Here is a 14435-nt window from a genome sequence, read left to right as displayed (position 1 = left end):
GGTGTACGATTCATTTATCCCTCAATACTATAGGATATAAGTTTTATATATATATATATATATATATATAATATATATATATATATATATATATATATGTATTTTTATAAATTATCAGTATTATTGTGAAAGCTCATGTCTGGGCCTATGAAGATTTTAGTGAGATTATATCCTAGTAAAACCACGACCAGATTTTATAATTATTGAAATAATTCTCATGCTCTACCGATTGATGCCAAGCAGGAGGCTAATCGTTATTAATTATAAAAAATAACGTGACACTATGGACCAAAGAAAATGCATCATCCTCACCCTATTCGATTTTTCTAAAGCATTTGAGTCCTTTCAGTCCCATTTCAGTCCTTCTGAATAAGTTGGCTATTCTTGGTTTCAGTCACAACTCGTTAGTTTGGTTTAAATCCTATCTATTAGGTAGGAAACAATGTGTATCTGTCGGTGACAAAAAGTCTACTTGGAAAAACGTTATGCATGGAGTACCACAAGGTTCAATTTTAGGCCCTCTCCTCTTCACTTTGTATGCTAATGACCTTTCTTCCATTATCAAATTCTCCTGTTTCCATACTTATGCAGACGACCTTCAAATCTATTTAAGCTGTCCCATAACAAAAATTAATGAAACAGTTGGAATAATGATTAGGATATCAATTCGATAGTGGAATGGACAAAGAAAAATGGCCTTAAGATTAATCCCATCACAACACAACCCATTATAATTGGATATTCTCGTCTTATAAACAATATTGACCTTGAATCGATTCACAAAATTAGTGTAGACGGTACTGACATTCCTTACTGTAGCTCAGTTAAAAATTTAGGCATTATTATGAATAATACTCTTGACTGGTCAGAACAAGTGAACAAAACTTGTAAAAAGGTATTCTCAGCCATGCATGCATTGAAGAAAATGCACGATATCCTCCCTAGAAACATTAAATTATTATTGGTTCAATCTCTCATCTTCCCACATTTAATGTATTGTAATTCTGTTCTTAACGATATGCAAGTCACTCTGAATGATAAACTACAGCGTTGCCAAAATTATTGTCTACGTTTCGTCTACTCTCTCCAACGCCATGATCATATCACCCCCAGCCCACATTGCTAGTTCAACATTAAAGCTTCCCGATCAGAGGCTTTTTCGAATAGTCAAGCTTGTTAGAGATATCTTGAAATACGGTAATCCGAACTATTTTAAAGATGATTTCAAATTTGTCTCTGAAGGTAGGAGGATAGATGCTTCACATACTAGAACTGGAGAAAGTACTTTAAGGATACCCAATCATCGAACTACTATTTTCACAAAATCCTTCTTAGTCAGTGCCTGTCGTGCATGGAATGCACTTCCTGTTTCTATCAGGTCCATCGAGAGCCGAGCGAGCTTCATCCTGACTTTAAAAAAACATCTTTTGGAACAATGACTGAAACTGTCCGGCCTAGAACGATCACATGACAACCATCCCCCACCATCTCACAAATACAAACCTTTAAACCTGTTATAGAACGAATATATATATATATATATAACTCATGTTATTTCAATTATCCACTGCATACTGCTGTATATTACTGAAAGTTGATTACCCTGATCTACTTTCAGCCTACTTCATTTTATTAATCAATTATTTGATCTTATCTACCTATATAATTATTTTAACTTATCAATTTTCTGTTTTTTTCTCTCTTAATATTCATATTGATTAAAACTTTCACAATATTTCCATTAATAAATAAATCCTTAGTTTAAATAATGAAATTAACGTTTTTGTAGAGAGTTAGTGGGGAGGATATTTTTAATATTCTTTCCGAAGAATGGACATTGATATGTCCAAAGCTCCGCCAATTTATGTAGATGCATAACAATATAATTATTATCTTAGTTATTATATTACAAATTGCTTTTCATATCATATACAGTTCAATAATTATTTTCTTAGTCTATATCATGTAATTCATCTATAATTTTGCTGTATTGTAAGCTATTGTATATAAGTGTATAAGACAGTATATATTGTAATCTACATAAATAAAGTACTCAATCAATCAATCAATCTCTTCCTCAGAGGAATCTTCTTCTTTTCTCTCTCATTTTCCGTTCCTTTCACTAACTTTCTCTACAATTTTATCTTCCTCTTCAACCATCTTTCCCTTTCATTGAATCCCTCTCTTCAAAACTTCTTCTCACTCCAACCCTCTTCCACCCTCACTCACCCTCTATCTCTTTCCCTCTCACACTATTTCTTTCTGCCCATTTCCCACACTCTTTTCCTTTTATCCTCCCTCTACACTTCCCTTACACTTTCTCCCTCTTCCTCTTTGTTCTCCCACATTTATGTTTTTTCTCTTACTCAGTCTCTCTATTCATCCAACTCTTCCTTTGCCACCCTCTCTCTTCCTCTGTCATCCTCACACGTTTTTGTTGTTTCTCTCCGTTCTTACTCTCTCTTCCAAAAACTACCACTCTCACCCTGTCTTCTCCTGTAACTCCCTCTCTCTTCTTCTTCCTTCCTCTCTTTTCCCCACTTCCTCTCTTCCTCAGAGAAATCTACTTCTTTTCTCTCTCATTATCCGTTTCTTCCACTATCTTTCTCTACAAGTTTATCTTCCTCTTCAACCATCTTTCTCTTTCATTGTTCCCTCTCATCGAACCTTCTTCTCACTCCAACCCTCACTCACTCTCTATCTCTTTTCCTCTGTCAGATTTGAACAGCGGCGGCCTGAGCTGCTATTCAAATAGACGGGTGCTTTTCATCCGGTGCCTAATTGCTTAATTAATGAACGTGCAATTTGTGTTGTGTGGCCACACGGTCACACTACACTCAACAACTTCACTATACTTCAACTCAAATAATGAAGCTCTTTATGCCTTTCACTCACTCTCTCTCTCTCCCAATTCCTGTCTCCTCCACACTCTGACCTTTCCCATGTTCCTTTAGTTAGCAATCTCTCATCCTCACTCTCTCTCTCTCAGTCTTTCCTCCCACTGTCCCTTTTCCCTCTCTTCTTCTAACTTTCATTCTCACTTTGAATATCTCTCTTTCTAATCAAATGATGATCGAATTTTCATTCTCTCTTCCACTCCCTCATTCTCCCCAGCTCACCAGTTCTCTTTCTCTTCCCTTTCCATCCAGAGACTTTTTTCTCTCTCCTTCATCTACAAGATCCAGGTTACTCTCTCTGTATTTCTTCCAGTCTTTCTCTCACTTCCTTCTATCTCTCTTCTTTCGTTTCTTCTCTCTTTTATCTTTCTATCCCCCTCTTCATTATTCTAATCAAGTTTCTTTCCGCCTTGCACTTCAAAAAACACCTATCCTGAAAATTCTTCCACCATCATAATTGAATAATCGAGTTCAACAGCATATTTTGTGGAATTGCAAACAAAAACAACACTTTTGCCACACCACATAAGAAGTTTGCCACACCACAGTTTTCTGGTCCAGTTATAACCTGTTGTCTCTCTCATTGAATTGATATCAGACAGTCTTTCGAACTAACATCGATTGTTGCAGTTCCTTCTGGGTAACTAGGTATCTAGTTAACTAACTAACTTTACTAACCTTGGTAACTTCTGGGTATCTGGAGTTGATTGAATCCCATTGAACGTTATTTGTTGATAAGATTTATATAAAACTCACAATCCTTGAGAAAATGTGATGATAATAGTGTGGATTAACTGCATCACTGCTATGTAGTTGTCTAGCTATATCGTAGAACTTATAAAGTACTTGTTTGTGGACTATATGTGATGAGATGTGGATTGTATTCCTATTGTCACGTTTGACTATTGCCAATTTGGTATTATTTATTGAACGAGCGTTAGCGAGCTTTCACTTTCGACTTTCTGAAGTCCAGAGTTACTGTCGGTCAGTTCAACACGTATTCTTCAAACCTTTTCACAGGTCAAGTTCGTTGGACAACAAAATTGACTCACTGCTGCGTCCTTTTTCAGGATAAATAAATAACATTGGAAGTTCATAACAAAAAATTTGTTTTGATTTATCATTCAGTCAGCTGAAGAATTCATTACATGCAATTATTTATTTCAACATTTTTCTCATTGATTCATCATTTTAACATCAGCTGAGGCTATTTGGAAGCTATCACACAGACAGGCCTTCCTGCACTGACATATTATTTCAGCTGGTTAAAAATACAAATTTGATTTACAACTTTCACATCAACAAACTGATATGGGATGAAATATCGATGTGCGGTCTTTGCCATTCATTTTCTCTTGGAACTCTGTATCGAAATCATGTATTACATGGCAACTTTCTCATTTGAAAAAATGAGTTTGTATTCATAAATGAGGGACAGAAATTTTGAAGCTACACTGTAGTCTTTGGGGAGTGATTTTTCATTTCAAGAAGGATCCCCAATGAAACCACCTTCTGTCAATTTACACTTGTAAAAAAAATTTAAGCTGCTTTCATAGTTTCCACCAACTCTGTACCGTATATTAATATAATTATAAGTTGTGTGTTCCAAAGATTACAATACAACAGTGAGGTTTTGAGCGAGCTCTCCAACCCAGGGGTCACCACCTTTTTGCAACCTGCATAATTGGTAGCTTCCAAACCACCAGGAAATCAATCATATTGAAGATCCTTTTAGCAGAGCTGTACTCCAGCAGACACCCTTCCAACGCAAGAGCCGTGAGAAGGGCGCTTATTTCAATATATGAGACGGTCTCACCTTCCAATAGAACCCATACCGCCTGTGAAGGGATTAACATATGTTGATATGTTAGATTAACATATGATTGCAGTTAATCAGGAAGATCCTGAGGAAAAGGAATCTTATTATATTGGGCGAGCAATTTCTGTTTATATTTATATATTTTCAACGGATCTTGAAAACGGCTATAACGATTCTCACGAAATTCAAAACATAGTAGGGTTATGATATAAAAATTCGATTGCACTAGGTCTCATCCCTGACAAAACTCGCTGAAGGACATGAAAAGGATAATAATTATTCATAATTGGAAAAACAGATGATAATTTCATCGTTTTTCGATAACAGAAGATGCGTGTGCCTGTGTGGGAGAGAGACAGAATTATGTTCAGCTCTTTAATCAATTAGCTTATCTCACGAGAAATATTATCTAGAAATTTTAATCGACTTGATCAAAATAATATGATTTGTTGACATGACATGGTATATCATTATAAATTGGAGTATATTTTGAAATTTTCAAATTAATCATAATTTTAAAGTTTTAAGTGACTAGTAAGTGTCATTTTGTTATTCAATTTGGTTTGTAAACAATCTCAATTGGTAAATTTCTGTTTTCAAATGTTCGGACTGAAAATTGGATCTGAATTCAAGTGTATGGAACATAACCTACTTTCTGGACTATCCAGGGAAGAAACAGTTTTGAGCTGTGCCTGTCAGTCCTTCCCCAATCATTTTGAAGAGTTGTGTTCTGTTTATCAATAAATAAATAACGAGCGAAGCTTGGTACCCCGATATTATGAATTAACATGTCTATGCTATGATTCTATGGATTGCAAATATACTTAAGCATAATCCTCATGAATTTTAATTGATGAATATTCCTCTGTGAATTTCCAATAATTGATGAATTGATTAATATAACTGCGTCAATTTAAATCAATTGATGAATTCTCTCCGACCTTCAACAAGGATCGGAAGAAGATGTCACTACATACATCAAAGGAAATTATCAATTATTCATACTGCATAATTAGTTAGTCGGGAGGCAAGTGCAAACTTTACATTATCATTCGAATCGATCACGAATCTCGTGAAACGAGGAGTTCGCAGAGGAATTGCAACAAATTGAAATCTTTAGAGTGTGTGAACACAGAGCGAGGTCATGGGTTGCGAGCTCCAGCGGTCTTGGTAAGATATAGTTAATATATCTATGCAATATATTATTATTCTAGAAATTGCCAAAGCCCTGTTTCCACCCTATCATATAAAAACAACTAGTTTTGAGCACTCATGTCATTTCCAAGCGTCAAAAACGAACAGTTAACACTTGGAAATGTCATGAGTACTCGAAACTTTGTGTTTATATGAAAAAGTAAAAAGATGGTACAAGTAATTTCTATGATCAAAAAACACAAATAGCCCTATCGAAATACTTAATTAGCAATACAATGTAAATAAATTATCCATAGTCAGGCAAATCGCCAATATTCAAATTCAAAATTTCCAGTTTATTTCTGGACTGAAAAGTGGCTCAAATCAATTCAAGTGAATAGCATAACCTATAATTCTTATTCATTCATAACTCTACCTTCATTGTATTATCATTCATCCCATCATCATCACCCAGGCTTAAAATACTTCTAGAAAGTCGCCTTTGTAAAATAGTAAATAAATAAATTAGTAAATCAAATAGGCACTAGCAGACGAAGAAGCTGTACTATATTTATGAGATCTATGTGTGTAGCTATCTATATTTTCACCCTCTTAAGACAGTTGGTCTCAAGAACTACACTACTTACTAGTCTAGTCTACTAGATGGCTAGCCTGTTGAATAGAAACAAGGAGAAGAGAAAGAAGAAGAGACAAGAATGGAGAAGAAAAAAGAGAAGAAGAAGAAGAAGAAAAGAAGCAAGAAGGAGAAAAAAGGAAGATAAAGTGGAGGAAGGAGTGAAGGAAGAAGAAGTAGATGAAGAAGTGGAAGAAGAAGAAGCAGATGAAGGAGGGGATGAATAAGAAGATGAAGAAGATAAGATAGATAGATAGATAGCAGGAGGGCGATAGAGAATGATTTGTTGTAGCGTTTAGTAGCGAGTCTAGCAGTGTGGCACTGGTATTGCGGTTACAGCGAATGGTTTGTAGACGGTACGTGTCTGTTCCCCCATTCCACCCCAATTCCTACTCACTCCAATTCCAACCCACTCTGTCTCCTTCCCAAAACCCCTCTTCACCCCAAAATCCCACCTCATTCCAGAATTCACCCCTTTGAACCAGCACTACCTACTTGTTATGTTAGCGCCTCTAGCAGGTGTGCTTACTGATAACGCTCCTGATCCCGATGCCTTGATATCAACCAATTGTGCTAAGGTCAGATTCACTTCAAACTGGCAGCTTCCCTCATAGATGACAGCCATGCTCTCGATTCTAGCAATGCTGATACGGTAGAGTGAATGAACAACGGAATAACAATAGGTTGAAGGAAATGGTTGATGGAACATAACAGCTTCAACATATATACACTAGCAGGTAACCCGAGCTTTGAACCGGCGATAATCTTGTGTTGTAAAATGCAATTTTCTCATTTCCAGGAAACATCAAGAAATAGAATGATTATTTATTATTATTTTGGCGAAATGACGTGGATAATCTTCATGAAAGTTGAATATTATCAGCCAAATAAATATGTATCATTTGTCTCGTAAAATTTGTCTAGTATCAATCGCTCGTGCTATCAATAACACTACGGAATCACTTTGGAGAGAGCTCTCCTTGGTTGGGCTTTTATTGTTGCGTGAACTTTGAAACACAAATTCAAAAAATTTGTTCCAATTATTCAATAATAAGTAATGGATTGATATAAGCTTATATTCACAATATCCATGTAAAATTGCAACTTTATCATTTCATTGGTTCAGTGAATAGTGATAGTGCGTCAATCGTGTATTTCCTATCCAATAAATGTATGAGCCAATTTTTCTCTCCATAATATCATTAATTAGAATATATATTATAGAAGAAGAATGAGATGATGAAGAACGAACATGAGATGTAGAGGAGGAGGAGGAGGAGAAGGAGAAGACGGCTGGAAGGAGAATTATACTGGATTCCCTCATTCAAGGAAATGAATGGGGTTTTAAGACAATTCATAAAGATCTATGTAAATATGCTGACTTGGAATATAGTTTTTCATGATCAATTATATACCTTTTTTGCTGAGTATTATGCTCCATAAGCTCTAGGCTTGTGAGCGGATAATAAGACGGATATGATTGATTGATTGATTGATTGATTGATTGATTGATTGAGTACTTTATTTATGTAGATTACAATATATACTGGCTTATACACTTATATACAATAGCTTACAATACAGCGAAATTATAGATGAATTTACATAATATAGACTAAGAAAATAATTATTGAACTGTATATGACATGAAAATCAATTTGTAATATAATAACTGTAGATAATTATATTGTTATGCATCTGCATAAATTGGCGGAGATTTGGACATGTCAATGTCCATTCTTTGGAAAGAATATTAAAAATATCCTCCCCACTAACTCCCTACCAAAATGATGAGGGATGAGTGGACCCACAGCTGCCTTTGGACCTAAAGACCTTTAGCTTTGGGTGGGTTCCGAACCATCAGTAAACATGAATGGTTTTTAGAGTAGTTTACATTCTGAAATAGTTACCCTTACAAATGAAGTAGCAGGTGCATGAAGCTTAACTTATCGTATCGTTGACTTATCAACATGAACTCGAAATGAATCGCTTCCCAACTACTAACAATATGGCCAATCACTGACCATCTAATGAACTTTATAAAGATTGAATTGAAAAAATAATAGATTCATAACAGAAATTTTGATATGTAATTTATTAATAAGTAATATCAAATTGTAATAGTTGATGTGAACAAATTGGAGACGTCAGAATACATTAATAACAATAATGCTTGGAAGAGAATATAAATATAACGATGTCTACTTTAATTCTTGAAAGATAATATGAATGTAAAATAATATAATAATATCAATGTCAATTCATTCTTGGAACATGATATGAAAAAAATGATTATCAATGTCAATTTCTTGGAGAAGGTTATGAATTTAATGATTGTTACCTCCTTGTTAGCACTTGTATTGGAGAGGAGAAGAAAGAGAGGAAGGAGTAAGAATGACAGAAGGAAAAAAAGGAGATTGGAAAAATCACTGCACAATCACTTATTTTTATTCCTTCTTTTTCAAATCCACCTTACCATCTCATTCCTCCATCAATCCTGTTTATTCTTGTCCTCTCTCTTTATTTCTTTTCTTCTGATCTTAGAATGCTCTGTGTTTAGTCTATATCTACTTTTTCCTTCTCTCTCATCATGAGAGTGAATAGTGAATTTTCCATGATCTTTCCTGCCTGAAAACATTCCCAGTCACCCAAACTATCTCTCTCTACTGAGATAGAGAGCTCTCTCATACTGTTCTCTCTTGTGGGAAAGCGTGAGAGTGAATTTCCCAGGATTCTTCCGGCGTTGAAAACATAATCTCTCCTACTTTCTCACCAATACTCTCTTCCTTTCTCTCTCACGCAATATATTCTATGTCTCACTCGGCTCTCTCTCTGTTTCTTTTATCTCTCTCGCACACACTATGTCTATGTTTGGCGGGTTGAATTCCCCAGGATTTTTCCAGCTTGGAAAACGTTCTCCTACACTATATCTACGTTAGCAAGAGTGAATTTCCCAGACTTTCCCTGGTGTGGAAAGCGTTTTCCCTTTGCTCACGCTATCGCGATGTTCGAAATGTTTCTAATGTTGTGTCTTATCAGAGGCGGGAGTCGTTCCACCTACTTTCTTGTCGGAATGTGTTTGAGACGAGAATCCAAAAATGCGATAAAGTAACGGAAGAAATTGGGCTGCGAAAAAGAGGAAGAGAGAGGAGAGAGAAGAATGGAAAAAAGAATAGCGAATGAAAAGAGAGAGACTGTGTAAGAAGGAAGGGAGAGGAGAGAAGAGAATAGGGAATAAAAAGAGAGAGACAGTGTTGGAGTGTTGATGGGAGTGAGAGACTGGCAATGAAATTCAGTTACATTGGTTCCCAGCACACACCTCCACAAAGCTAGTTGTATTTTTATCGTATTTTGTTGTTGGAAAAAAGTAAGACAAATACTCCGCCATACAAGTTTGCTTTGTTAGAACAAATACTTTTCCAAGAAACATACATTTTTCTGAAAAATATACTCTATTGAATATAACAGAGGAAAATAATCAACCATAATTTGTAATTAGTATAAGGAGTTCAACGAGTGTAATTCTCAATATTGTTTTTGTCTCTGATACTAACTTGTATGAGTCTAAAATTGAATTTCAATTCTCATTATAAGTTAATGGGAATAATTTGTGAATCGGGAATCAACATAGGTCTACCATAAAATCTTAAGACAATTTACTTGAGGTCATGAGGTTTTATCAATAATGCTGTCGAATCTTACCAAAGTGTGTCTATTGTCAATAAATAAACATATTTTTATGGAGTGATTATTTTTTATAACGTATTATTCGCTAAGGGAAAATCTGAATAAAATTCATGGAAAAGATATCTTATCATATGACTAAGACCATAGACTAAGTAAACATTAGGCTTGAATTTGTGCTGAGACTATGAAGCTCATAATTACAAACTTCTTAGTCGAAAGTTTTTGCAACACAATATTACGCTCCTCCAATATTTTTCAATAAATTTCTCAGTTGATATTCTGTGATATTCATAACTTGTAAATATTCAAGTCTCCAGGGCTTACCTCTTGAACGATATCCATAGTAGAAGTTTTTGGAAAAATCAAAATACACACTCACAACACATTTTATCAACCAACTTCACAAGAAAAGAAGTAAGCAGGAGGGAAACAATGAACTGTTATCCATCTCTAGGGAAGAAAATAATCTAAAATTAACAATCAACAATCATGAAACTAGGGAATAGATGAATAGAGAAAATAATTCCATCTCAACTTATTTTTGAGGTTAGAATAGTGAGCACCTTCATAGTCTGACTGACAGCTGCAAACTGAACTGATTACTGTATAAATATTGAGCCACTGTTTGTTATAGTCATTATTGCTCTTTAGTCACCTGTGTCCCGAGTCAACGTACTCTAACTTTCAAAGTAATAAGTCAAACTTTGAGGGCTGATGGAGGAAATTGAAGAAAACAAATCAAGTGAAGAGAATAATTAAATGAATTTGAAATGCATTAAATCAGTATGTCATGGCTCAATTAGAGACTAAGAAGCTTAATTATTAGTGAAAAAAATTACAAGTTCATTCCTCTTTGACTATAATTGACCGTGCGAAGTGAGATCTACGATTCAAATCGACGGTTTGGCATTTCTCTTAATTTTTAAATGTTTATAAGTTTATATGTTGCGCACTTACGGCGAAACGCGGTAATAGATTTTCATGAAATTTGACAGGTATGTTCCTTTTTAAATTGCGCGTCGACGTATATACAAGGTTTTTGAAATTTTGCATCTCAAGGATAATATAAAAAGAAAAAGGAGCCTCCTTCATACGCCAATATTAGAGTAAAAATCAGACTATAGAATTATTCATCATAAAACAGCTGACAAGTGATTACACAGATGTGTGGAGAAGCCATTCTATTACTGTATTTGTATAAGGTCTATAGTTTGAATCAAAGACCTTGAAGAGGTATGAATCTTTAAGCTGGGTTTACACCAAAGTTATTAACAAAATGTTAATAACTTAATCCTTTAAGATTCTATTAGATTGAACAGAAGTTGACAAACACACATCTTCATCATGTGTATGATAAGTTATGTTCAATTTAATATATTTTATAAGGATTGAGTTATTAACATTTTGTTAATAACTTTGGTCTAATCGCAGCTTTAAGGTCTTTGGTTCCAATATTTTGTTTTGCAGCCATGGTATTATTATGCGTGCCCATTAGTATCAATATTCTCACCTTCCAATAGCCTAATTTAATAGGTGATTAAAAATAAACAAATGAACTGAATAATGAAGGAGAAATTATAATATTTTTGATTGTAAAAAATTAATTTTCATCAGATAGAAAGATTATCACGGAACTGGATGAATTATATCATATAAGGAGTACAAATTCAAACGTGAACTGAGTTTGTTAACATTTAAAACAAGTGACACCAGGTACTTGTGGATGAGAATACAGCGTGAGGTCTCTGTTCACAGAACTACTTGTTATATACTAATTTTAGATTACGAATGGTTTGGTTGCTGGAAGAGTCTAACTTTGCCAATTTGCCTTAAACGTCACTGACTCATATCAGACTCACAGACTTAGCAATCAAACAACTTGTAATCTATAATATTGGAATTAATTTCGAAATTGGTTATGAGCTTGATTTGATTTGCCTTCTGTATTTCATAACAAGAATAATTTCTCATTCATGAATCATCTATATGTCTTGTTTGTTTTGCTGTGTTATGTTTGAAAATGAAATTTGTAGTTGAAATTTTACATTACCTTTTTTATAATGTATGAATCACTCCCGAATTTTTCAACAATTGCATGAGCAAAGTTTTGTATTTTCAAGTTTTGTGTAGCTATTTCAATGTGCTTGATTAACATTGCTTCAGATATTATTAAAACAGCTTAATTTGATTATCGTTCAACTGACCAAAGTTATTTAAAAACATTTGATGAATTTCAAAAATTAATAAAATTCTTAAATTACAGTATTGAAGGATGGATAACGAATACTAGAATAATAATTCCAATTTCTATGACTCACCAATCAATAATTTTGGTTGTAGAAGAATTCTTGTTTCACTAAGAACACACGCACAGACCATTAAAATTAACTAATAAACAGTTTAATCATTGTTATAAACAATTTGAATCAGGTCCATTCAACATTGAAGTGAAAAATGTAAATACTCCACTACAAACAGGTGAAAGATATAATAATAAATTAGTGGAACAAAATGGATGTAATAACTGAATACAAAACTGACATAATTCTTAATAGTCAATGACATAATTTGAAGTGCAGTAATCGTTTCCACTTGACACAATTATCATACGAGTCGTCAAACTGCCAAAAAAGTGAAATGCTTTATCATTAATAATTCAATATATCTTATCAAGAGCTCATATAATACAAGTGAGTTAGACTGTATGGTATATATGTTATGATCTTTTCTCCTTCCAAATTCTTATTCCCCTTACTTCTGTTTCCCGTTCAATCATTTGTTCATTATGTTCATTTTTCTTCTACTACTTCTTTCCTTCTTGTTTATCAAGCATATCATATCCTTCTCTCTTATTTCTTCTTCCATGCTTTCTTTTTCTTCTTCTTCTTTTTCAAGCATACTCATATCATCACCTTTACTCCTACTCGTTCTTTCATATCTCATCGTATCTCCCAGCAATGCTTTCCCTATTTCAAAAACATCCTATTGAAGATTTTGTTAATCTATGAAAAACTGCAGAAGACGAACAGAGAGAGAATTAACAGGAGAACAAAGAGAGAGGTGAACAGAAAACTCATCCCTAGAAGAAAGAGTTATTAGGAATTTGGATAGGCAAAAATGAAGGGTCTGAATTAAGGGCATGCTCTCTGTCCATCCGACCTATTATTGTTTATGAACCGAGAAGCAGAACTATTGCTCTATGTTCACATGGCAGTATTTTTAAATGAATTATTTTTCCCGAAAGGTGATCCTCATATTCCTCTTCTTCATAACCTGAATCCTCTTGTACAAAATACACAACTCTCAATATTACAATATTATAAGAGATGATAAGCAAATCAGGAAGTTCAATATTCTCGTGGTACGGAACAGACAATAATATCTAAATGAATTTCTCTTGAAGTCTCATCTCTTATTAATTTATTCTGTGGGATTATAACATAAGAGATCAATCCTCTCTCGATTCTACAGTCATTATTGCAAACAATCACCTCTCAATTCCACAGACAATATTGAAACAATAGCGTCTGAGTTCAGCAAACAATACTCTCAGGATTTGGCAATGAAGTACTTACTGCAGAGGGATAGAGAGAGAGCGCTTTCCACCAAGTTTCAGCTCATCTTTAATTCGAGTCTTCCTCCTCCCATATCTGAAAACAGAAACAATCAAATTTTAATAATCTGGAGAGAAAATTTTTGAATAAGAGAATTATTGAGTAGCATTATATTTGATAAAGGGTGTGTAAGGATATAATGAATATTTAATTCTTATAAGTATGCTCAATATGCAGTTATTTCTTATGAAAAAAATACTGGGAAATGTCAAAAGCATTCAAACAATTTACGATTCTAATAGTTTGTGTACTCACATCATTAACAATCTCTAGTACTGTATTTTCTACTGGCAAAGTATAAAATACCAGCTCATCATAGATATATTGATAACAGGTAATATATTTTTAACAGTCCAAATATTAATTCAAATCTGTTATAAAAAAATGAATCACGATAATAACAGGAAAGTATCATAAATCTTAGCTCTATTATGAAAGATCTCCTTCATAACAAACAATGCCATGTATATGACATCATGTAGAATGAGAGAGAAGCATCTATTCAAAAACAATATAGAGATTAAAGTTTTAACCTGATGAATACCAGAAGATATCCACTCAGCTTACTGTAACAAAAAAGATCTCGAATTGAAACACATGTGAGCTTTTCTCCTATTTACTTGAGCAAGTTTTGCCATGCATATACGTGA

The 14435-nt window shown here is 34.0% G+C and overlaps 1 protein-coding gene across 3 annotated transcripts in view; it reads right to left on the bottom strand.

Annotated features, from left to right (window-relative positions):
- LOC111049921 overlaps window positions 1–14435 on the bottom strand; it is a 110335-nt gene that overhangs the window by 44751 nt on the left and 51149 nt on the right. Inside the window, exon 2 of one of the 3 annotated variants that reach the window (XM_039439025.1) lies at window positions 13747–13821. Coding sequence is in view for 1 of the 3 variants with exons in the window: in XM_022336116.2 (XP_022191808.2) it covers window positions 10496–10513 (18 nt within the window). In the remaining 2 variants the exon portion in view is untranslated. Of the gene's footprint in view, window positions 1–10495; window positions 10742–12489; window positions 12679–13746; window positions 13822–14435 lie in introns of those variants that run through there. The other 2 variants (XM_039439026.1, XM_022336116.2) reach the window with 2 other exon arrangements.

Source organism: Nilaparvata lugens, chromosome 12 (genome assembly GCF_014356525.2).
Source record: "Nilaparvata lugens isolate BPH chromosome 12, ASM1435652v1, whole genome shotgun sequence".
Taxonomy (NCBI): domain Eukaryota; kingdom Metazoa; phylum Arthropoda; class Insecta; order Hemiptera; family Delphacidae; genus Nilaparvata; species Nilaparvata lugens.
This window is presented reverse-complemented; position numbering and strand designations above follow the sequence as displayed.